This window comes from Caretta caretta, chromosome 1 (genome assembly GCF_965140235.1).
Source record: "Caretta caretta isolate rCarCar2 chromosome 1, rCarCar1.hap1, whole genome shotgun sequence".
Classification (NCBI taxonomy): Eukaryota; Metazoa; Chordata; order Testudines; family Cheloniidae; genus Caretta; species Caretta caretta.
Genome location: NC_134206.1, coordinates 87,211,110 through 87,236,349, shown reverse-complemented (window position 1 = coordinate 87,236,349; position 25,240 = coordinate 87,211,110). Strand labels below are relative to the sequence as shown.

At 41.4% G+C, this 25,240-nt stretch overlaps 1 protein-coding gene and 1 long non-coding RNA gene across 2 annotated transcripts in view; both read left to right on the top strand.

Moving 5' to 3' along the window:
* Positions 1-4,354: 4,354 nt before the first annotated feature.
* LOC125637956 (uncharacterized) overlaps positions 4,355-25,240 on the top strand; it is a 94,872-nt gene continuing 73,986 nt past the window's right edge. The window contains exon 1 of the long non-coding RNA XR_012668830.1: positions 4,355-5,866. This is a non-coding gene — a long non-coding RNA (uncharacterized LOC125637956). The remainder of the gene's footprint in view (positions 5,867-25,240) is intronic.
* On the top strand, positions 5,866-9,622 carry SLITRK1 (SLIT and NTRK like family member 1). Its single transcript, XM_048853041.2, has one exon. The coding sequence runs from the start codon at positions 6,368-6,370 to the stop codon at positions 8,444-8,446; it is 2,079 nt and encodes a 692-aa protein (XP_048708998.1). The 5' UTR covers positions 5,866-6,367; the 3' UTR covers positions 8,447-9,622.

Below are 25,240 nucleotides of genomic sequence, written 5' to 3'. Positions count from 1 at the left end.
TGGAGTTTCAGAGTGGTAGTCGTGTTAGTCTTTATCAGCAAAAACAATGAGTAGTACTTGTGGCACCTTTGTTAGTCTCTAAGGTGCCAAAAGTACTCCTCGTTGTTTCTCCTGGAGTTATGCACCTCAGGATCTGTCTCCACTTAAAAGGCTACAGTGAAAGTTCAGTGAAAATGCTTCCTGGGAGTTCAGAAAAGCAGACTTTGACTCCCTTAGGGAACTGATGGGCAGGATCCCCTGGGAGGCTAATACGATGGGGAAAGGAGTCCTGGAGAGTAGGCTGTATTTTAAAGAAGCCTTATTGAGGGCGCAGGAACAAACTGTCCTGATGTGCAGAAAGAATAGCAAACATGGCAGGTGACCAGCTTGGCTTAACAGAGAAATCTTTGGTGAGCTTAAACACAAAAAAGAAGCTTACAAGAAGTGGAAACTTGGACAGATGACTAGGGAGGAGTATAAAAATATTGCTTGAGCACGCAGGGGTGTCATTAGGAAGGCCAAAGCACAACTGGAGTTGCAGCTAGCAAGGGTGGCTAGCTAGGGATGTGAAGGGTAACAAGAAGGGTTTTTACAGGTATGTTAGCAACAAGAAGAAGGTCAGGGAAAGTGTGGGACCCTTACTGAATGGGGGAGGCAACACAGTGACAGAGAATGTGGAAAAAGAGAATGTGGTCTTCACAGACAAGGTCAGCTCCCAGATTGCTGCACTGGGCAACACAGTATGGGGTGGAGGTGAGCAGCCCAGAGTGGTGAAAGATCAGGTTAAGGACTATTTAGAAAAGCTGGACATGCACAAGTCCATTGGGCCAGATCAAATGCATCCGAGGGTACTGAGGGAGTTGGCTGGTGTGATTGCAGAGCCATTGGCTATTATCTTTGAAAAGTCATGGCCGATCGAGAGAGTTTCTGAATGATTGGGAAAAGGCAAATATAGTGCCCATCTTTAAAAAAGGAAAGAAAGAGAATCCAGAAAATTACAAACCAGCCAGCCTCACCTCAATCCCCTGAAAAATCATGGAGCAGGTCCTCAAGGAATCCATTTTGAAGCACTTGGAGGAGAGGAAGGTGATCAGGAACAGTCAACATGGATTCACCAAGGGCAAGTCATGCCTGAGCAGCCTTATTGCCTTCTATGATGAGATAACTGGCTCTGTGGATATGGGGAAAGCAGTAGACATGATATATCTTGACTTTAGCAAAGATTTTGATACTGTCTCCCACAATATTCTTGCCAGGAAGTTTAAAAAGTATGGATTAGATGAATGACCTATAAGGTGGGTAGAAGGCTGGCTAGATTGTAGGGCTCAATGGATAGTGATTAACAGCTCAGTGTCTAGAGGGCAGCTGGTGTGCCCCAGGGGTCTGTCCTGGGGCTGGTTTTGATCAACATCTTCATTAATGATCTGGATGTTGGGATGGATTGCACCCTCCGCAAGTGTGCAGATGACACTAAGCTGAGGGAGAGGTAGATATGCTGGAGGGTAGGGATAGGGTCCAGAGTGACCTAGACAAGTTGGAGGATTGAGCTAAAAGAAATCTGATGAGGTTCAACAAGGAAAAGTGCAAAGTCCTGTTCTTAGGATGGCAGAATCTCATGCACTGCTACAGGCTGGGGACCGACTGGCGAAGCAGCAGTTCTACAGAAAAGGATTTGGAGATTACAGTAGATGAGAATCCGGATATGAGTGCCCTTGTTGTCAAGAAGGCTAATGGCATACTGGGCTGCATTAATAGGAGCATTGCCAGCAGATTGAGGGAAGTGATTATTCCCCTCTATTGACACTCAGAGGCCACATCTGGAGTAGTGTGTCCAATTTCGTGCCCTCCTCTACAGAAAGGATGTGGACAAATTGGAGAGACTCCAGCAGAGGACAACAAAAATGATTAGGGGACTGGGGCACATGACTTATAAGGAGAGGCTGAGGGAACTGGGCTGATTTAGTCTGCAGAAGAGAGGAGTGAGGGGGGATTTGACAGCAGCCTTCAACTACCTGAAGGGGATTTCCAAAGAGGATGAACCTAGGCTGTTCTCAGTGGTGGCAGATGACAGAACAAGGAGAAATGGTTTCAAGTTGCAGTGAGGTCTTGGTTGGATATTAGGAAACACTATTTCACTAGGAGGGTGGTGAACCACTGGAATGGGTTACCTAGTGAGGTGGTGGAATCTCCATACTTAGGTGTTTTTTAAAGTCCAGCTTGACAAAGCCCTGGCTGGGTTGATTTAGTTGGGATTGGTCCTGATTTGGGCAGAGGGTTGGTCTCTTCCAACCCTAATGTTCTACGATTTTATGATTCTATACCTATGCCAATGGGAGAGTTTCTCTCATCAGCCTAGGAAATCCAATTCCCTGAGAGGCAGTAGGTATGTCGACAGGAGAAGCCCTCAGGTCGGATATGATGGCTACTACATAGACATCAGGGCCATGGCTTTGCCTCCTGTATCCCCTTTGTGGTATATTATCACACTACAAGCTGTAAGGTTTTATTTGACAGCCTTGTAGCTACACCAACATAGCTGCTTCAGAGTAAAACCACACTATTGGTGTAAAAAGTGTACAGTGCATTCTATACACAAGTGAAGTGCATCTACACTAGGAGGTTGCACTGGCACACCTATGTGTGTGTAGCTATGGCAATGCAACCCATTCCTCCTACCACTACGACCCTGGTGTATACAACACCTGAGTAGGGCTGATTTAAAACTGAAGCCATGATTCTGCATTTTTGTCATACTGCATAGCCCTATTACTATGTGTATAAACCAGTGTTACTTAATGTGAGTATGACATGCAGAAATGGGCCACAGTTACCTAGGATTGAAGATTTTGAAAATCCATCTTTACTGTAAGTCCATTGCTTATTAAAATGTTAATATATTAAAATAATTTGAATAAAAATGTAAGCACATGCTGCACACTCACAGCACCAGGTGTATCCAAGAATATTCTAGCTTTTGGTGGGAATTTACATAGGGCTGTGCCCTCTTTACAGTATGCATGTTTCCACTGAGGCTAAATTAACATAATTAAAGATGATGACACAACAGCCCAGATATGTAAATGCAGAATTGTAATAATAATAAAATAGATATGGGAGAAGAAGGACAGCTTTGGCATTAAGGCACTCAAGAAATATGGCTTCATTTCCTGCCTCTGCCACCAACTTCCTGTGTGACAACTGGCAAATCACATTGTCTGTGCCATCTGTAAAATGGATACGTCTGTTTGCTTTGTCCCACCTTTTGTCTGTCTTGCCTCTTCAGGTGGCAAGGCCCAGGATTAGTGTGTGTGTATACTGCTCGCAACACAATGGAACCTCTGTCTCAGTGCTGCCATAATCTTATATCTGTTCACAAATGCCCTCCGCCTTCAGTTAAAGGATCCTGACAGCTGCCATTAACGCTGACTTCTGAGCAGCTCCGGGAGAAGAGACTGGCACTTTGTCCTTCATGCCTTGAGAGCAGGTCATTATCACCTCCTTCCCATTTGATCCATATTTATTTATTTACTATCTTATTAATGTTCAGCTCCTCTAGTTGCATTTTGAGCGTTTCTTCGGTGCCTGAGCAATTTTAACAACACCAAGGAGAAGTTGCAAAAGAGGCTTTTTTTTTAAAGAAGTGAAGAAGATGCTCTTTAGTCTCCTGGCCCACGTCCCAGTCTGAATTCACCATGCGCCTCAATGTCAGCGACCCCTTGCCCATGTCATTACTCATGGTAATGGGGTCGCCCTTCTGGTATGACACTGGGAGCCTTCCCTGCTTCCCTCCCCAAACCTCCTTTCTCTCTGCTCTGTTCCAGGGGTTTGCTACAGGCTTTCCTCCCTCCTCCCTCCCTCTCATTCTGCACCTCTCCAAAGCTGCAGGGTTTTTTTTTTCCCCCCTCAGGAGAAGGGTTCCAGTTCCAATCTGACTACCCCCCTCCCCTTGACATGCACAGAGAGACAAAGTCAGAGCAACTGCCATGAGAAATGAATTAATGAGCCTTAATGTGGCGCCAAGTCTCCTTTCCCTCTCTCCCCCCCCCCCCCATGAAGCTACTAATATATTGCTTCTGACGCTTGTTGTCTCAGTAGCATTTTATTCCCCCGCTCCGCTTGTTATTTATTGTTCAGACTTCATTTTTGGTCAGTTTCTTTTCCTTCCTCTCTCCCTTCTTCCCTCCCCTTCTAGCTCAACCACCCATATATATGGATATTTAGGCTTTCATATATATATATATAACATCCGAAATGGCCACAGCAGTTGTTGCAACTTGTTTATTATCTAATTAATTTAGTTTGATAAGATCATCGGTGGTAGGTTGTCTAATTTAGTCGGAAATTGCAGACCTGGAAACCCTGGGACCAAATTAGCATGCAGTAAGGATGACTGGGTGCAGATGGCTTCCTGACTTTTCCTATAAATAGACCTTAAACCCACCAACCCCCCTTCCACCCTCAGTAGATGTTACATTCTGTGTCCTACCGGTACATTGCAAAGTTCACGAATGGAGCCAGCGCATCTGTCCGACTGAAGAGGTGCAAGCTCAGGACTGCCTGCAGACGCAGAAGGGACCCAGCGAATCAGGCTCTGTAGTACTCCCATACAACCTCCTCCGCACGCTGATGCGAGGCGTTTGGGAACAAGGGTTTATGTTTGCACCATCCGAGATGCAACTGGTTATTTGCTTGTAGGCATCTGAACCCCGTCCAAATGATGCTGAAACTTTTTTTTTTCTTTTTTTTTTTTGTCGCCAGAGAACAAATTTTCCGCTGTGTAATCTATTTTGTCAGAAATCAAAAAGGTAAGCAGGCATCACATTTGCCCAGAGAACTTAAATAGCAACCCGAAAAGACGTGGAAGAAGAAAAATAAGATCCAGTGCTGTCGATTTCAAACCCCTTCTTAAAGGAAATTCTATACCCTCCAGAAACAGGTAGATGAATTATCTACTGTGCGGCAAATCACTCCCCCCTCCCACCCTCAGCCCCTTCTCTGTGAACATCTAAATAATACCAAATATATAACACCATCATCCAGGGTTCAACATTCCAAAGGGAACTCCATAAAACCATCAAATCCAGCATGAAACGCTTTTGACTGCAGGGGAGGAAGAGATGCATTTAAAATCAAGGTTAAAAATGGCGTGGAGTATAATTACCTCAAATTGCTATTCGCTTGACACCCTGACACTAATTTTATTCAAGCCATTGGGACACAAAATAGGACGAAAGCACTCTTCCCGGTTGCTAGAGCAGGGGTGTGTGTGTGTGTGTGTATCGGGAGGCTAAGGGGGGTGTTAAACTTTCCATCTCAGGAGGAAGAAAGAAAGAAATTAAATAATCAGTTTAGGGGAAAGTGTCTAAATAGATCGACAGTTTTAATGCCAACATCTTTCAGGCTTGCCCCTGTACGTGGATTGATTTTTTTTTCTCCAGCATTCCCTCAGCAGATGGATTTTTGCCACTGCAGCTCAGCAGAGGGTGTCAGATCTTTGAGAGTGCACCAGGTTGGAACGAGCAGAGCCTCTTAGCAACTCTCCCTCCGTGTGTGTGTGTGTGTGTGTGTAACTCAGAAACAGAAGAAGAAGAAAAAGGAAAGAAGAGAGACCGAGGAGGGAAAAGAGAGGAGGGAGAGAGAGAGACTGACAGAGAGAGAGGCGAGGACAAGAAGAAGGGTTCGGAGGAGAGGAGAAATGGACAGCCAAAAAACGCAGCGATTGCAGAATTTTTGCAGCGCCATTGGTTCGGCATCCGGTCCTTAGGCTGGGGCGTGATTTCAGCACCAAGGGGGACTGGACAGCACCCAGAAGGGGACTCCTGGGCACCGAGCAGCGGCGACGACAGCAGCAGCAGCAAGGAGCCCGGCTTTGCAACAGAAAAGCAAGGTCAGTCCGAAGCAAAGCCATGCACACAGGCAGCTCTTCTCTACCACCGCTGCACTCCCTGCCTGCTTCTCTCTAACATGCAGTGGCTGCTTATAATTACTAGCATTATTCCTGTTCTAATTAGCGAAGCCGGCCAACAGAGATCTACTTAGCTTTTTCGGGAGGTTTCAGGAGGGGTTGAGGACGGGGATTTTTTCTACTTTTGTGTGTGTGTGTGTGTGTGTGTGTGTGGCGTGCCTTGCAGTACGTGCCTGGATAGTTTCTGGATATAATTATTGACTGGTGACTGGGCTGTTGCAGTGTATGTGGGGGGAAGAGAAAGGGATACAGAAGAAAAGAAATCGTCCCCCACCCCAGTCTACCTACCCCCCCAACGTTTTTTTCCCTTTGGTGGTGGTTCGGACATCTCCTCTCTTGAATGAACTGGAATTGGTTTCGGTGTGAGGATGATGGTTGCCTTTACTTTGTGATGAGATCGGGGATGAATTGTTCGGTTTAAAAATGCTGCTTTGGATTCTGTTGCTGGAGACGTCTCTTTGTTTTGCTGCTGGAAACGTTACAGGGGACGTTTGCAAAGAGAAGATCTGTTCCTGCAACGAGATAGAAGGGGATTTGCACGTAGACTGTGAGAAAAAGGGGTTTACCAGCCTGCAGCATTTCAGCGCCCCAACGTCCCAGTTTTACCATTTATTCCTGCATGGAAATTCCCTGACTCGACTTTTCCCTAATGAGTTTGCTAACTTTTACAATGCAGTCAGTTTGCACATGGAAAACAACGGTTTGCATGAAATTGTTCCTGGGGCTTTTCTTGGGCTGCAGCTGGTAAAACGTTTGCATATAAACAACAATAAGATAAAATCGTTCAGGAAGCAGACTTTCCTGGGGCTGGACGATCTGGAATATCTCCAGGCAGATTTTAATTTATTAAGGGATATTGACCCGGGAGCATTTAGGGATTTAAACAAGCTGGAGGTGCTGATTTTAAATGACAACCTCATCAGCACCTTACCTGCCAACGTGTTTCAGTATGTGCCGATCACCCACCTCGACCTTCGGGGAAACCGACTTAAAACCTTGCCTTATGAGGAGGTCCTGGAGCAGATCCCAGGCATTGCTGAAATTCTGCTGGAAGATAACCCCTGGGACTGCACTTGTGATCTGCTATCCCTGAAGGAGTGGCTGGAAAACATACCCAAAAACGCTTTGATCGGCAGAGTCATTTGTGAAGCTCCTACTAGGTTGCAGGGCAAAGATTTGAATGAGACCACAGAGCAAGAGCTGTGCAGGAAAAACAGAGTGGATTCTAGTCTAGCTGCTCCCCCTGCCGAAGAGGAAACCTGTGATCCTGGTCCCATTCCAACCCCCTTTAAAATACATGGCAAAGAAGATCCTGCCACTCCCGGGTCTGTTCCAAACGGAGGTACAAAGATCCCAGTCAACTGGCAAATCAAGACCCGACCCACTGCTGCAAGCTCGACAATTAGCGTGAAAAACAAGCTACCGACTAGCATGCCCTGTCCGGAGATTTGTAGCTGCGATCAGATCCCTGGCTCGGGTTTAAAGGTTAATTGCAACGAAAGAAATGTGAGCAGTTTGGTAGCTTTGAAACCCAAGCTGTCCAATGTGCAGGAGCTGTTTCTGAGAGACAACAAAATACATACAATCAGGAAATCCCACTTTCTGGATTACCGGAAACTTAACCTATTGGATCTGGGGAACAACAACATCGCTACTGTGGAGAACAACACCTTCAAGAATCTCTTCGAGCTCAGGTGGCTCTACATGGATAGCAACTACTTGGACACCCTGTCCCGCGAGAAATTCAGCGGGCTGCAAAACCTAGAGTATCTGAATGTGGAGTTTAATGAGATCCAGTTGATTCAGCCCGGCACCTTCAATGCAATGCCCAAGCTCCGAGTCCTAATCCTCAACAACAACCTGCTGAGGTCCCTCCCTGTCGATGTGTTCGCTGGGGTCTCGCTTTCCAAGCTGAGTATACACAATAACTATTTCATGTACCTCCCGGTGGCGGGGGTATTGGACCAGCTCACGTCCATCACCCAGATAGATCTGCATGGCAACCCGTGGGACTGTTCGTGCCCGATTGTGCCTTTCAAACAATGGGCAGAGATGCTGCGCCCCAAGGTGGTCATGAGCGATCTGAGGTGTGAATCCCCAGAGGATTTCTTTAAGGAGGATTTCGAGTCCCTCTCCAACGATGCGATTTGCCCGCAGCTCAAAATCTCGCCCACCTTCACTTCCAATCACAAAAACAGCACTGGGTTGGCAGAGACAGGGACTCACGCCAACTCCTACCTAGAGACCAGCCGGGTCTCCATTTCGGTGCTGGTCCCAGGACTCCTGCTGGTGTTTGTCACCTCCGCCTTCACAGTAGTTGGCATGCTCGTGTTCATCCTGAGGAACAGAAAGCGCTCCAAGCGGAGGGACGCCAACTCATCTGCATCTGAAATCAATTCCTTACAGACAGTCTGCGATTCTTCTTACTGGCACAACGGACCCTACAATGCAGATGGAGCCCATAGAGTTTATGACTGTGGCTCTCATTCTCTATCAGACTAAGAGCTGGGGTCGGACAGGGGGAAAAAAAAAAAGTAGGAAGCCAATTCAATTTCGCAGCGAGCAACCCAGTGGTTAAAGAATCCCTGATTTGAGCATTGCTGTCTCGTCTGCTAACGTCACTGCTAAATAACGATAAGGGACGGTTCTTAACCTAAACTACCTTCTGTGAAAATAACACACACACACACACACAAAGCAAAAACTGTGGCGTATTTCAGTGAGCGAAGGCCGGTTTTTTTTTTCAACGCACGCTTTAAGGGTAGCCACACTGAGGCGGTGCTTCGTGCATCTGACTGTGCATTGCCTTAGTTTGCAATGGAAAGCAAGGATCAACTTGGTTAAAGTCTTGCAGGGGTACCATTGTTTTGTGGATTAGCCCCGTGTGGATGGGGGGAGGAGGAGACGGGAGGGATTTGGTCGGTGGCCTCCTCCCCTTGATAACGAAGCAGGAGTGAAACGTTGCACGAAGGCATGAATGTATTTGTAAATAAACGACTGATTAAAACAAACAAACAAAAAGTGCTGCATGGCTCGCATGGATACAACGCACCCCAAGGACGCTCCTCCAGCACACAACTGGAAACAGCGTCTAGTTCACACCACCATCCCTCTTACCTGATAAGTCCCATCGTATCAAACTTTCTATATACAAAATACAGTATAATAATAAAAAGTGCCATTTCGCCATATTTTGTGTGATCGATAGGCAGTAGATAGAGATCGTACTTTTACTGTGGAAACAAACAAATGTAAAGATTTTATTTAAGACATATTTGCATGGATATGCTCATTGGTTCATTTTCTGAGTTGGGGGAGGGGATTTACTTTGCTGGGTGAAGTTTTCTTTGGTTGGGTTACCGCTTTTTCTTTCTAAATCTACATATCGAACAATGCCTTTCCATCTGAATGTAAAAGTTAGTACCCTTGGTTTCTATTATGGTAACTGTGTAAACATTCAAACAAAAACAAAACAAAATCCGAGGCAGTTAAGCATGACCAATTAATGTCACTCTAGTGCTCAGGCTGCAGAGTTTAATGGTAGACAATTCTGTGCTGTTGTAAATCTTACTATACCTTGAGGAAATCAGAACTGAGGAAGCAAGTGAAACTTACTAATTCTATTCGAGGATTTTATAATGGCATATTTTTTCAGTATTAAAGTGAAAATGTTTTCAACTCCGGGTCCTTACCATTTTTCCAGCACCAGTTTTTGCAAGTGGGTTATTTGGTTTAGGGGGGGAATAATCTGCTGAGTATCTCTCGCTCGCCCTCGCTTTCTCTCTTCCCATCACCTCACTATCCTCGATATAAAAAGATCACGCAGCACTTCTTTTCTGTTTTGTTTTGTAATGCGTCAGTGAATTCCTTTATTACTAGTACCGAGCATCGCTCGCTGCTGCTGCACACACTGCAGACATATTAGGAGTGTTAGTGGAAATTAAATTTAATTGACTCTCCCTACATCGATTTCATTCAGCCAAGTCCAGATTTCACTGGTCAGCATTTCAAACCCATACTCAGCCCCAATGACTGGCAGTCGTGTCTGCTGCTGGCGGTTTGGCTGGAATATCTGCCGGGAAGGGGGAAACTAATTAGCGAAGGGAATTTCCCATCCTTAGCCCCAGTGGCTGCACCCTTTAATATATTAATACTTGAACTAAATACATGTAGGTGATGCTGTCCAACTTCAAACCGATCTCCTTTGATTCCGGCCTCATATCAGGCAGGGCCCCTTAACTAGATGACACAAGGAAAGGTAGAAAGCCGCGGCAAACCAATTGCATCTCAAAGCTGGAGTCCCAGTGGAGATATGAAATAAATCAGTCACGTTGCTTCTGGCTTTCTCCAGGCAGAGAATCCTTTTAAAGAGTAAAACACCATACGGTACTAGCTAAACTTCAAATACTGATTCGGTATGCTTTATAGAAAATGTCCATCTTTGGGATATGCGGTGGGAAAACAGACACACGTATACATCCACACACAGTGCAATGGATAGCCTGATACCCATTTTACAACGGGGTAGAAGGCTAACCGCTGTTCTAGCACCTCTAAAGAGTGGTAGAGTGTTCTTCTTGACCCAGGAACCTGGTTATGGAAAGATGAGTAGCCTCCTACAAAATGTCGGGATGTTTCATTGAAGTTGGTTTGTAAAAAGTTTTGGTAATAAAATATTTTTTTTCTTAATACAAACCATTACTTCAGGGACCTTCACTATTTCTGATCACTTCTCCTTTCCTATAGTGATTCTTCTGCCAGAACATGCGGTGTTAAACAAAATGATGCAGTAAAGTCACTAGAGTCATTTGGATGATTAAAAAAAGGTTAAAAGGTGTTTAAATGTGAGTTTGTAAGGCCTCCTTAGAACACCATCAGCTTCAGTTAACAGAAGATACAGCAGGCCTTTCTGTATAATGTGGGGTTGCCCTAGAATCAGTGGTATCTTGTTACCTTCCAAATAATTTCACTTGAGATTCAGTCAGAAAATCTAAAAGGCAAAGAAATTGTTCAATTGACATTCAAGCCCTTACATTTTGAAAGGGTAATGCATTTTTAACCCCAACCTGAGATTAATGTATTGGTGCTAATTTAAGAATTGTAGAATTTTTTAATGAACTAGCTATTAATCAACATATAATGAGGACCTCCAGGGTGCTTTTTAAAAAAGTAAAAGTGTACAGAAATAATAATATAAAATAACTGATGCACAGGTATATTAAATGACTATACATTGCTCACATATATGATTAAAATCATCAAATGTTTATTCATTTTTATAAAGTATAACTTCCTTGATAATAGTTATTATATAAGACACATACATAATACAAATGGAACCACAATGTTATTAGTTTATATTTATTTCATAGACTCTTGCTTTCTAACTTTTAGAAGAGTGTATAACTCTAGAAGTCATATGTGGTATGTGATGTATGTTGCTTCCAGTTGAATCACTCTTCAGTTCATCAAAAGAAAAGAGATTTCAGCAGGACCAGATGGAAAAAGAGGAAAGACGTAGATCTCGTGTTTAGTCCTGTAGCTTAAAACAGAGTATTTTCTGTCTACTATGAAGCTAAGAATAGTCTAGAACTTAATCTGTTGCCATAGAAATGTGTATTTGTATATATGGTAAACTTTTTCTTGCTTATTTAGCAGAAAGATGAATGAAGTTATCTAGTAGCAAGATGGTAATGTAGTGAATGGATGGTATGTATTTTTTTAGTATGTCTGTGCTATTGGAACTTCCCTTCACAGATGCGTGTATTTATATTCCTTTGTTAATTTTTACCTGTAGTGACAAGGTATTTTGTCACTTTAGTTCCATTAATTTGATAATGGAATGTTTCATATGCAGCTTGTAAGCTTGGGGAATAGCGGCTCAACTTCCGTAGGAGCTGAATCAGATCCTATGTGAGAAAGGAGAAAAGGCCTAGGCTGCTAGTCCATCGTAGGGTAAAACTCCCACTGACCTTAAAGTGTGGGATTTTTAAAAGTGCTTAACATAGTACTAATTGTGCCCCCACTGAAGTAAATGATAAAACATTCATTATCTACAATGGGAGCAAAGTTAGTCCAGTGTTGAGTGCTTTTGAAAACCCCACTCCAAGTGTCTAGTGAGATTCCAGGTATCTAGAGAAGATTTGATAGACTTCATATGTACAACAGTTTTTTCTGTATCATGTCTTCTGAAAGCTCTTAGATAAGCAGACATCTCTTTATGGTTTGGTCCATGACAATGCAAGGTGTAGAGGTTTAATTATAATATTTACCTCAGTTAGTATTTCGTTCGTTTGGGGTCTGTTTTTATTCGAGTATGATCCACATCCCTATAGTTTTAAATTATTGAGATCAGCAGACTGCTTGTATTCATGCTGAAACAGAGTTGTGTAAATATAATGGACCAGACTTTCTGCCCCAGCTCCATTCCCTTTGCATCATTCCTGCTGCACAATTGGTGTGGAAAGCCACCAGTATCTCCACAGCTGTTGATTCTCCTGGTGTAAGGAAGCCTCCAGGGGATGTAGCAATGGCTCACTGGCTCCTATACCAGCTTCTCTGCAGCTCTCATTTTAGGGGTGTGTCACACTCCAGCAATCTCCAGTTGGCATATGGTCCCTTGAACATCACTATAATCCTTTTAAACTACTCTAAACTGGGCTGGGGCTAGCTCCAGGGCCAGTGCAGTCCAAAGCCACCTCTCTGATGAGCCCCACTTTTTCCTGTACCAAGTTGATCTTGACCCAATAGAGAATGTGAGCCAATGTGGAGGTGTTGTAATATAATACACATAATGTAATATAATCTTTAAATGACTAAGTCTAGCAAATTAGGGATCATTATCTGATCATTCAGCTAGTGATACAGTGCTTTCATTGGTAATTTACTGTTAACTCAAAATAGAAGCTAGTATTTAGCTCAATTGTTCAACAGCTTGAGGAACTGCCATCACATTACTTCATTATTGCAGGGAAAAATTGTGTGGTGAGTTCAGTAGCACCACTATGAGTAGGATACATTGGCATTGCTGTTCTGTGGTTAATTACCTTGCCATTGCATTAAAGACATTGCATGGGACTGAGTGGCTTCAACTACCTGACAAAGATATTGAAAGTTTGCACATATTGATTTGAATATATTCTTCTGATATAAAATATAGGAGCTGATCCTTCAAGTGTTCACAGTGCAGAATTCCCAGAAGAGCAAATGGGAGTTCCATGTATGGAGCACTTGCTGGATCAAATTGGTAATTGCTGGTGGAGAAAAGAGCAGAAATATAAAGCACAATTCTATGATATGCTGAGCCTCTTGAAAGGGGCAGAGTGCAGCCAACTCCCATTGGATTCGGTGGGACTGATAGATCTCAGCACCTTCCAGTCTTTGGCCTATAACTTGAGCACTAGGCTCTATTCCCCCCCCCCCTTATAAATTGTTAATGGGCCTGATTGTGCAATTCTTTCTCAGTCCCATTAAAGTCAGAGAACAAATCCTGTGAGTTGTTATTGAGCACTTGCAACTCAAATTGATTTCCATTGATGTTACTTTTGTTCAGCAGCACCTCGCAGGCTTTGGCCTAGTGGGAGCTGTGCCTGGATAAGGACTGTAGTATTTGGCTCACTGTTGATTCACTCTTCTTGAATCAGTTTGTATGCAGTGGTGGGACCTTTGATTTTTAATAAATGTCTACCTCCATGCAAAGCCCTCACAGGTATAGAGTGCACACTAGAACATGACAGCTCTTAAACTCTGACTTTTAAAAAAAAACAAATAATGAGGGGGTTAATACTCTTTATTTATTTCAATACAGATTTAGATCGTGAAGATGGTCAGCCACAGTTGAACAGTGCAGCCATGGGTATTCCATGGTAACCTATTCCAATTTCTATAGTTTATCAGCCTGGTCAAATACACAGGTCCTGTAGAAAACAAATATTTACCACATTTTTTTTTCTATTGCATTTGGCTTTTTCTGTGTCATTTGCCTTTTTCAATCTATGTTTATTTAGATGAAGTCTCACCTCTTATGCAATAAGGTGATGAGGTGGATGATGACAGGTTCTTTGAGACAGGAGTCATATGACATGACCCAGCGGTAGCCAACAACTGATTGGGTTTTTGGTTTAGACAGTAATTGAATACTAGTATTAGTAAGAGATAACTGCAATGGAACAGAACACGAGAAAACAGTCTTCTGTCTCTACATAAATACTAAGGCAACGCTGGGATCCTTATTGGGCACACTGCTCCTGTGACAATGTAAATTTGCAATGGCTTTATTTCCTTTGACTTTGTGACTGATGCTGATGTTACATACAGTGGTGTAAATCAGGAGTATCTCCAAAGATGTCAGCTGAGTTTTAGTCTTTTTAAACCAATGCAAGTGAGATCAGAAGTAAGCATTTTTAACATTACTAATATTAACCTGCTTCATGCTGCATATTCTATAGTATCATGACATTGACCAAAATTCTTCCTTGTGCCACTCCATGGATGTAACTGAGGGAAGAAATTAGCTTATTAGAGGGCACATCATCCAGGAAGTACAGTTTTAAAACTGCACTGTACATTTATGACTTGTCTGGTTTCTGACAATTTTACATTATTATCTGAATAATGGTCATCCGAGCAATAATGAGACTCACTGGCACGGATTTTTTCTCATATAACTGGCACTTCAGAACAACAAGGAATGCATTTCTGGTGTTTGAGAAATTAATGATGAGCTTTAGTAAATAATGTTGAAAAGCAAGTGGCTGCAAGAGTGGAAAAGTGCAATAATTCATAAGAAATGTATTAATGGACCTCATAGCTGTACAAAATAATTTTACAAATCAAAAGAAAGAAATCTCTCAGAACTGTGCATTTTGGGGGCATTACTGAAATGTTATAACAGCACTGTAGGCCAATCAGAAACTTCCACTTATCTGATACATTAAAGGTAAATGCTGACAACACCTGTTGGACCAAAGACAGCTTTAACCTAAGTAGAATTTATTACTTCTTAAATTATAACTGAATTTAATATTTTAGCTTCAGTGGGAATTGTGCCTATGTAGCTGTGGGCAGAATCTTGGCCTGAAAGTGTAATGGTTTTAGGGGAGCAAGTCCCATTACTTTCAACTTCAATTTTGTACTTACAATAGTAATTTTATGGTATTGGCACGAAGGAGATGTTTGATGTAGAGATGGACTTGAATCACAAAGTTCATATCTATAATCAATTTGCACATATTTTGGGATTGGTTGGATCCAAGATTTTAGTTTGTCTCTTTATAGGTAGGGGAACAAGCTATAAAGTTCAGCTCTGGATCTGAACTTCTCCAAGGAGCAGGCTTGGTTTTGATCCAGTATTTTGGTTTAATTCATCTTTAGTTAAAATACAAATGGAATGTTGTATGTTTTAATTGATTATATTACTGCCAGTATTGGCTAATAGGTATAATGTGACTGACCGTGTATTGTCTTAGCAATTTTACAGTCCAGTCCAGCTCCCTCTGAAGTCAATGACAGAAATCCCAGGTCAAACACAATACACGGTATCCTCAAGATGCAACATTTGATAAAAAGAAAACGAAAATTTTTAGATGGCAGCCAAAGTGAGATTTTTGTGCTATTTCTGCCAAGCCATAGATAATAAAAAGTCCTACCTGATTTCAGTCGACTATATTTAATAGATGCACAATGGTAATATTTGTTCTAATTTGATGATGTCTATTAAGTTGTTTTGTTTTGTTCTTTTTTTGTGGGGGAAGGGGCAAGTACTTAGTGTGGAAAGAAAGCACTTTTTTACTAGGTCTATTATTTTGGAACTTAACATTTTGTTGTTTCATGAGATTGGTAATAGGCTAATATTCAAATAAAATAATAATAATACTTTGCATTCCAAATAGAGCCTTCTTCTCTTATTACTTACACAGGTATTTCAGAGATGTACCTCCGTTGGCACCAGGGGAGTTGTCTTTGATTTAGACCAGTGTAAATGAGATCAGATTAAGGCTTCAATATATAGTGCCTTCCATCGGAAAAAAATGCAAAGCACTGTATAACCATTAATAAATGTAGCCTCACATGATTATTTATATTAGGTATGGATAATAATTTATACATATCTATCTATCGATGGATCAATATAAATATCAATGCATAGGGTCAAATCCTACCCACCTTTCTCACACGAGTCCCATCAAAATAAATGGGACAACCTGAGCAAGATAAACAGGACTTGGCCCAAAGTGTCTCATCTCTAGAACATTACGTCAAATCCATCTCATATCAGAGATAGTTGGAAGATGTTACTATCTGATGACTGGCTGTGAAATGAGTTGATGCTCTGAGTCCCATCCCTAGTCAACGAAAGTCTCTGTAGCACACACTAATTAATATCACTACAATCGAAGTGAATCAGCAAACCTACTGGCATTACCCACAGAAAGGTGAGGGATTTGGAGAATGAATCATGTTTTCACTCTTGAGTGACCTGGTCCTTTACAAGGGCTTGATCCAATTCTCCTTCAAGCCATTAATGTCCAAATTATCAAAAGTGCTTTGTACTGAATCATATATATATAACAGTTGCAGACGTTGATGATGAGCTTTCTGAAAATCTGGCACTTGGAATATTTTCACTGGTATAGCTCTGTTAATTTACACTGCTGAACACCAGCTGAGGATCTAGCCCAAGAAGAATTGTACTGGGCCCCAGATTAGGGTTGAGGTTTACTGTGAGGGAGTTTTGCAATCAGTGCTGTACCTGTTCTGTTGACCAAGAACAGATGTCAGTATTCAGAACTTTTAATTCTGGACTTTAACCTTTTAGGGTCACTAATAATTCACATAAAAATGTGAAAAATATCAAAATAATTTCACTGGGTTCAATAAGAGTTCAGATTCACAGAAATGTTGTCAACTCCAAGAAAATTGTGATGATGGCTGATAATGAAAGTATTATGCTTCCCAATATTACTGCAGAAAACTCCTATTACACAAAATCTAGTCATAAGAAAATGAGATGCCTACACTTTTCTCTTGAACATACTTTTGAAGTTGTGAAAAGAGGTAGTGGAACCCTTGACTGACTAAATCATGAATTGTTAAACAGGAGTCAAAACTCATTATAAAGTTGTACTGTATCAGTCAGACCTTTTGCTGGAGTAAATCTGCTGGAGTAAATCAGTAGTTGTGCTGATTTACATCAGCGGAGGATCTGGTTTTTTATCTTTAGCATGGGCTAATACATTTGGCCTATTAGAATTCTACCATTGATGAATTTGGCTCATGTTGTTTAATTTCAGAAACATCAAGTGTGGTTTTAAATAAAATAAATGTGGTGGTCTGGCTTTTGTCTCTCTTGAACATCAGTCTGTACGACCCATCAGTTGTAAAAACGCTACATTGAACTGCTATGGAATACAGAGCCGAATATTTATTTATTTATTTTTTAAGTCTAAGACTGATGAAGCACAATACGGAATTGCATACTGGATTTTTCAGTACATTAGGCAGTCTGTGTGTAACAAACAAAAAACAACTGGAGATTTCATCACTAATAGAATTTTATTCTTTACAAGTTAAACATATTAAGTTAATTCTGTAAGTAAATTTTAATTATTTTTCATGTTAATATAATACTTTAAACCAAATACTGTTCCTGGATATTATTTTCATTATTGCAATATCTTGCTTCATAGAATCAGTAGATTTATTAAAATTCTTATTGCACTGCACTACAAAATGGTAAAATAGTTTCAATTCATTAACTTTTCTCTGACTTCTCCATCTATCAAAGTGAAGTTGCAAGCTTGAATTGTATCATATAATTTGTGTAACAAGCCATTTGTAAATGATTGCATAGATCCTGGTAGAACTTTCTAAACTGCAGTGGTATATTTTTAGCAATTTCCCACTACTGTGAAATAGATACATGGAAAATCAATTGTAATACGTCTATAAGCCTTCATGAAATGTGAAGGAAGATTTTTTGTCATGCCACTGCTGTAGAAATTATGAAAATGAACATTAGTTGTAATATAAAACCTCACCGATGACTTGCAAAATGGGAATTTTTGATTTGCACTTTAAGTCTGAACTTTAAGGGAAAATACACAGTCCAAACCAAAAGTAAAAGCAGTCTCAATTCTCTATCTCACTATTTTAATTCTTTCTGATAAAGAACCACAAATGAACAGTAAATACATATAGACTTTCAGATTGCTGTTCAGAAATGCTACCAAGAGAACAGAGAAAAGGTGAAGCAATGGTATTGTAAATAACTTTATTTCTAAGAAAAAAAATCTAATTCCTAGTAAATTGCTTAAAGTATGGATTAAACTATCCCTTCTAAATCCTGTTTGCAGCCAAGCCACACTTTAACTTGAGTCTTATTATGAGGTTTTTAGTTTTGCACCCACCTACCTAAGTGTTTGCAAAAGGGTGGATGTACTTATGACTATGCTCACCAAAAAAATCTTAGCCCAATTCTGCTTTCATTTACAATTATGTCAATCAGCAGTGACTCTGTTAAAATTAATTTGAGTGAGATTTTCAGATGGTGTAAATTGGCGTCATCATCTGAGGATCTGGCACAACAATTACTAAGTTATACCAATGTAAAACCTTTGTGAAACCAGAGTCAGGACTCATATGCTGTTTGCTTCATCTGTCACATGCCATGCTATAAATTTAGAGCCAGATCCTGCATTCTTTTCATATTCAAAACGTCCACTATTTTCAATGGGACTTTTAGATATGCAAGGAATGCAGGATCGGGTTCTCAATATTCTGCTCTCAGTTGCACTTCCATTTTGGAATTACACTGGTGTAACTTAATTTAATTCATTTTGTTTACCACCCCACAACTTGTGAATTTGTTTATTGACACATAATAACAAAAATAATAATTACCCATCATGATGGAATAATTTGCAGTATACATATATAATTTTTAAAGTTTTAATCTTCGTTTTCCTATGATTGCAGAGGTCACTTTTGTAGATTCTATTCTAAAATATTTTAAGTATTTAGCACATTTGTTTTGAGTTTAGGTTGAATATGCTATTGGTCAGTGAGCTGACAGAATGGCTATGTGAATCAGAAATCCAAGGTCAGTTTCTTCTAATATGGACAAATCACTGGAGAGAGCAGAGGTCTAATTCTGGCCCTGATGAAGTCAGTAGTAGTTTCGCCATTTACTCTGCTGGGGCCAGGATTTCACCCTAGATTGGATCTTGTCCCTTGGGAAGATTCCAGTGCTTCTATTCTTACATTTCTTTCCCCATGAATTACACTCTTCTTTGCAGGTAAACCATTCATGGAAACTATCCTGCTGGAAAATCTCAAAATAATGTAATTTCAATTATGAACCAGTTTTAAGGATCTTCTTTCAATTATGCTTCTCTTAGCTGATCACATAGCAGGGGCCTTAGTCTCAAAGTTTTGCAATATATAACACTGTCAATCTTTGTTAATCCACCAAAGCATATATTTTTGCAAATATGGAAATACTATATTAATGAAAACTAAATGTTTGGGGGTCTACACCAAGGATAAGGTGGTTAGAGCTCAACTGTTTAGAAATTTTATCATGATACTAACATATTCAGAACAAACAGTGAAATTGACATGTTGGAACAGAAATTGGAGTATAAATAAACAGAGGTTCTGGTATATACAGGATTAATTTGATTCTCAAAGTGTTCAGTGCAACAGGACTGGAATAATTGAGAAACATACACATTGTACACTATGGCCAACATTTTCAGATTCTAGATGACTAAAGTTAGGCTCAAAAATCTGGTAATACATATACATGCATATGAGATATAGGTAATACTTATAAATATCCTAAAAAGAAAAGGAGTATTTGTGGCACCTTAGAGACTAACCAATTTATTTGAGCATGAGCTTTCGTGAGCTACTTTTTCAAAGGTGCTTATCACCTGCAACTTCCATTGAATTCAAGGGGACTTGATTTGTAAGTGCCTAATGCTCCTGAAAATCAGGCCATTTATATAGATGCCTAAGCCCTGAATTTAGGAGCTTAACTTTAAGCACACACATGTGGAAATGTTGGCCTATAGCTTTCAGTGTTGCATGAATGAGATGTGCAGTAGGATATATTTTTCCCAGAAGGCAGGAATAAATTTCCACTTTGATCACCTGCTTTCTAATATCCACAGTGGATCATTAGTTAAATTATTAGTTTCTCAAGTTATAATATGTTATGGGAAGAATTGAGGTCTATCTTAACAAAAGGTCAATTCTGTACAAAAAAAATATGTGCTATTGTTTTGGTCTGGTCAATCAAAGTACTTTTGTAGCTTTCACTTCCAGATGTTATTAACTCATTAGCTGAGTTTGCTGCATTTCAGTTGAATACATTTTATGATTGTTTTGTGTGTTTGCATGTGTATTGTCTATCTGTGTGGTAGATCTTAACACCTTCACTGCCCAGTTTAACTATGTGTGTTTGTTGGGGTTAAACAGGCACACATATGAGATAGACACTATTGGGAAATGGGAAAACTGGTTTAGACCAGAATAGTAAATCCTTCTCTCAGGAAATGGAAAAACTAGTTCAGTCAGAGTAAGAGTCGGCCTGCTTCTCAGTTCAAACTCTGAGCCAAAGCATGCTTGAACTTTTAGGGCCAAATTCTGAAACAGCCTTCTAGGGATTGTTCCATCAGCCCAGAATTACTAGAATGTGTTGTGATCCACACATACACCCTCCCACCCGGGCAGACCTATTATGTCATGGGTATGTCTGCATTGCAGCTGGGATTGAGCCCCCAAGCCTGGGTAGACAGACTTGTGCTAATGGGGTTGAAGATCGTGCACATGGGGCTTAAGCTAGCAAGCTTAAAACAGTAGTGTGGATGTTGCGGCTCAGGCTGGAGCTCGGGCTTTCAAGCCCCCCAATCTCTTAGGCTTGAAAGACAGCTCCAGAACTAGGTGCATCGTCCACACTATTTTTAGTTGATTTAACTCAAATGCACAATTTTTAACAACTTTTAAAAGTCTACTTTTGATTTACAGATGTTTAAACAAAAGTGGAAATTATATTTTCAGTTGGATTTCTGCATTCAGCTAATTAAATAGCTTCATTTTATAACATAAATTATAAATTGTGCTGTCAATTAAACTGTAATGTGACCTAGTCCTTTTTATTATATTAATAAAAAATGAACATAGTGGATGTTATTGAATTTTAACATATGTTTAACTTCATTGATTAAAAAGTGCTTTAAGGATGTTCAGCACAGGGACCCACTGTACATTGAGGCCACACCTGAACAGTCAGATAAAATCATTTTTCACTACTTATGTACAGTCTGGCCCCCAGGAACTCATTGCAAGGTCAGGGACTACTATCTATTACATATATAGGCTTGTCGGAACCCTATTTTTTTATTATTTTTTATAATTTCAACAGATAATATTATGGGACTTTTTAAGTGGGGTTTTTTTTTTAGATTTTTTATTGATTTTAAATTTTCACAGATGTATGAAGTTTTGAGTTTTAGGCATTTTTAAAATTTTTATTTTTATCAATTTAAGTGTTCAGTGTAATTGGGGAGGGATCATATAATTACTTAATGACAGTAGACATGGAGATTCAAAATTAAAGCTTTGTAAAATGTTAGAACACAGTCAAAATGTATGAAGTAAGGATCCTTATATAGATACATGATACCTATTTTTATTATTTATTTGCTAGCCCATTCGCTAATTCAAAAGTCAAAATCAATGGATTTTGACTCCAATAAGTTTGTAAGTGGCATTTTTCTTACTTTGTCTATCTGCAAATGTTGATTATTATCATTGAAAATACATTTTGGGTTTTTGGGTTTTTTTTTTGGTTTGTGTATGTACTTTGAAATTGACATTTACTGACACTGACCTGTCCCAACCCTGTAATCAGATATTGATCAAACAAAATCAGGATGTCCCAGCGATTAGGAGATCCCAGAGATAGTGGCTCCCAATGTTTCAACCTTTATAGTGCAGTGACCTATTAATAAGACAAATCATACCTGTGGGATCGTGCACAGGAAGTGGGAGGGCACCAGGGACATTTCTCAATTGTGCACTTCCCACATAGTGGCCAGCCACAGTTGCAGCAGCCCAGAGTGCTTGTCCAGATGTAAGGGGACTGTTGCCCCGTTACTAACATTCAGTGGGGTGTTTTGGTTGGCTAGCTCCCAGTACTAAAAGGGGAAGGGTCTATGGGGAATCAGGACTCTGAGACTGACAGTCCCCAGGAAAAATGAGGAGAGGCCAATACTCCAGGTCAGCCTGAATGACAGGGCGAGCAGGCTAATCAGGGAGTCAGGAGGCCAGGGAGGTCCCGTCCTCCGTGTGAGCTGGATTTGCCTGGGTCAGACAGACAGAGTGGGGCTGAGCTAAGGAGAAAGCAGGGGCCCAAGCTGAGCTGTGCCGTGCCAGAGCCCAGAGAGAGCAGACCCTGTCCTGGGAGCAGAGCTGCAGCCCCAAAGCCAGAGGAGCAGCCCAGAGAGAGCAGACTTGCCCTGGGAGCAGAGCTGCAGCAACCAGAGCCAGAGGGGCCAGAAAAGCAGCCCAGGAAGCAGGTCAGTGCTGGGAGCAGAGTCGCAGAAGCAGTCTGCAGAGCAGACCTGTAGCAACCAGAGGCAGAGGGGCCAAAGAAGCAGCCCAGGGAGCTGGAGGCAGAGCAGCAGAGACAGAGTGGTGGAGCTGGGGCTGGAGCAGTCTGGAGCTGGGTGCGGTGAGCAGCTGGGGAAACCGAGGGGGACCCTGGGCAGCGGGCCCAGCACAGGGAGACGCCTTAGCCAAGAGGCTCTACAGGCCAGTCTTGGATCGTAACCCTGACAGGGCGGGGGCACCACTGGGAAGAAGGGTCCTACCACTTAGAGCCTGAGAGCATGTGGCCACCACCAGAGCAAGTGTCCAACCCACAGCATCCCTGCAGCCCAGCCAGGGCCTGAGAAGAAGGCCTGGGACTTAAAAGGAACAGACGGTGAACTGCCCGGACGTTCCAGAGACACCGCTTGTGATGTTCCCTGCCACAGAGCGGGTTGATGTGTTTCCTTTAACCTTTCCCATTTTCCCTTATTCTTTTTACAATTAATTGTTGATTAAATAACTTGCATTTGCTTTTACTTGCATGTAATGGTCAGTGGGTCAGAGAAGTGCCCAGTGAGAGAGAGTACCCCGGAGTGGGGACACCCTAGCCCCTGTCCTAGGTGACCACAGCAGGGTTGGGGGTCGAGCCCCCCAGGAATCCTGGGCCCAGCATTGTTGGGGTTATGAGGACTCTGCCAGACAGGAGAGTGGAAGGGGAGTCCTCCAGGGCAGGGAGGCCACTGGGTGAAGGAAGTGGGAGTGAGGACTCAGATCCTTTCTCTAGCCCACTTCACCGGGGTAGTGCAGAAGCCAGGAAAGTTTCCCACAAGAGCTGGACTACTCCCCTGCTTACACAGAGCAATCACTGTGGAGTTAGATGAGTATGGATGGGAGCACATGCTGCAGCTCAAGGTACATAACTCTGCAGTAGCTCCTGGTCACTTTGTTCTCCCTTCTGGTAGGGTAACTCTGTACTGTGCCCTACCCAGAGATGGTCATTTGTGGCACAGTCTGGCCCTTAAACATTTAAAATACCTATTTAAAAGCCTAACATAGGTTGTTCTTGGATTTATAAGTAATCTGTGCTTGTTTATGTTGAAGATCATATCCAAGCAGGGGTAACTGAACTGGAGGTCACATGTGAGCTTTTTCTGGGTCATAGCCCAGGGGTTGCCAATCTTACTGACCCTCCAAGCTGCATAGGACAATCTTCAGAAGTTTGAGAGCTCGGGCTTCAGTCCTGCAGGAGGCGCCTGCCCAGGCTTGGGGTTTCAGCCCTGCTCCTGCTGAAGTCCTGAGTCCCAGAAGTTCTGTCCCACAGGGCTGAAGCCTGGAGGCTCCTCTTTCTGCTGGGCAGAAGCCCCAAGACCACCACCCCGCAGCAGGTCAGAGGTCACAAGCTCTCTCCCCCCCAGTCTGGAAGGTGGAGAATGAATGGGGTGGGGCGTAGGAGGCTCTGCAAGCCACACTTTAATGGTAAAAGAGCCAGATGTGGCTCACAAGCCAGTTTGGCCACCCCAGCATACCGATTCAAGTCTTTGGTTTAATGGTTGTTATTGCCAAAAAAAACCCAAACAAACCAAAAAACAAACCAAAAACAAACAAACAAACAAAAAAAACCCCGCCCAGTTGACCAAGATATGTGGTTGTAAATGGATCATGATTTTATTAGCTAGAGATAGCTTCTCATGCCAAATATGTGTGTTAGCCTGTTTTTTGAGGCTGTCATCAAATTAATTAAATTGACTCTGAGCTCTGTGGGAAGATCAACATATGCACAGGCTGTATCAGACCAATCAAATAAGTCTTTCCTGTAATTTGTAACACACTCTGTAAAATTTAAATGTTTGCGTTAAATATTCAAATATGACTTCTTTAGTTGATGATGAGTACATATCTTCATTTTGTTTGGAAAACTTGTCAGGGAGGAGAACGCTCAGGTTATCATTCTGATCCCATTTTTCTGGAAGACAAGCTTTTATTACTATTATTTATTATTATTAATATTATTTTATTTTATTAAAGGATCATACTGTTTCTTTTCCTGTTCAAACACAAGAGAAAATGTCCCAGATAGACTTACAAGTGCATCTTGCCTTCAGATAATACGATAAACTGCAAGACTCTTGTGAAAAAGATTTTTGATTTTTCATGTAGCAGAAACACAGTCTTTGCAACTCTCTTGCCACTGATAACTACAGTTATTGTGTGTGTGTAGCTTAAGTGTAATATGCTTTGTTCCCATTGCTGTGCACAGGACTTCAAACTATCTAGCAGTGAGTGTTACAAAAATTATAACTTTATCTTCTGTATTCAGGATACCAGGCCTTTTGGCTCACATATACTTAGCACCTACTGCTTCCTTACAGAAAAAAGAGCAGTCCATATGGCAATTAATTGTACAGTTTGTACTCTGCAAATTACCTGGATGTACTTGCCTGTCATTGCTATTGCTCCAATAATTGCATTACTTGCAGTTATGCCATGATAATTTGTTACAATTTATAAAGTTATCGAGTGACTTACAGGTTTGTTTTTTTTCCTGCAGTGGTTTGACTTGGAAGTTCTTTCAAATAGTTTACCAATATATATTTAATTTGCCAATACATTAGCATGAACGGATGTATAACTTCACTCAACCAATTGCCTTGCAAAGCTGATACTCTTATAGTAAATGTATCTGTTGAAGCTTGAAAGCTT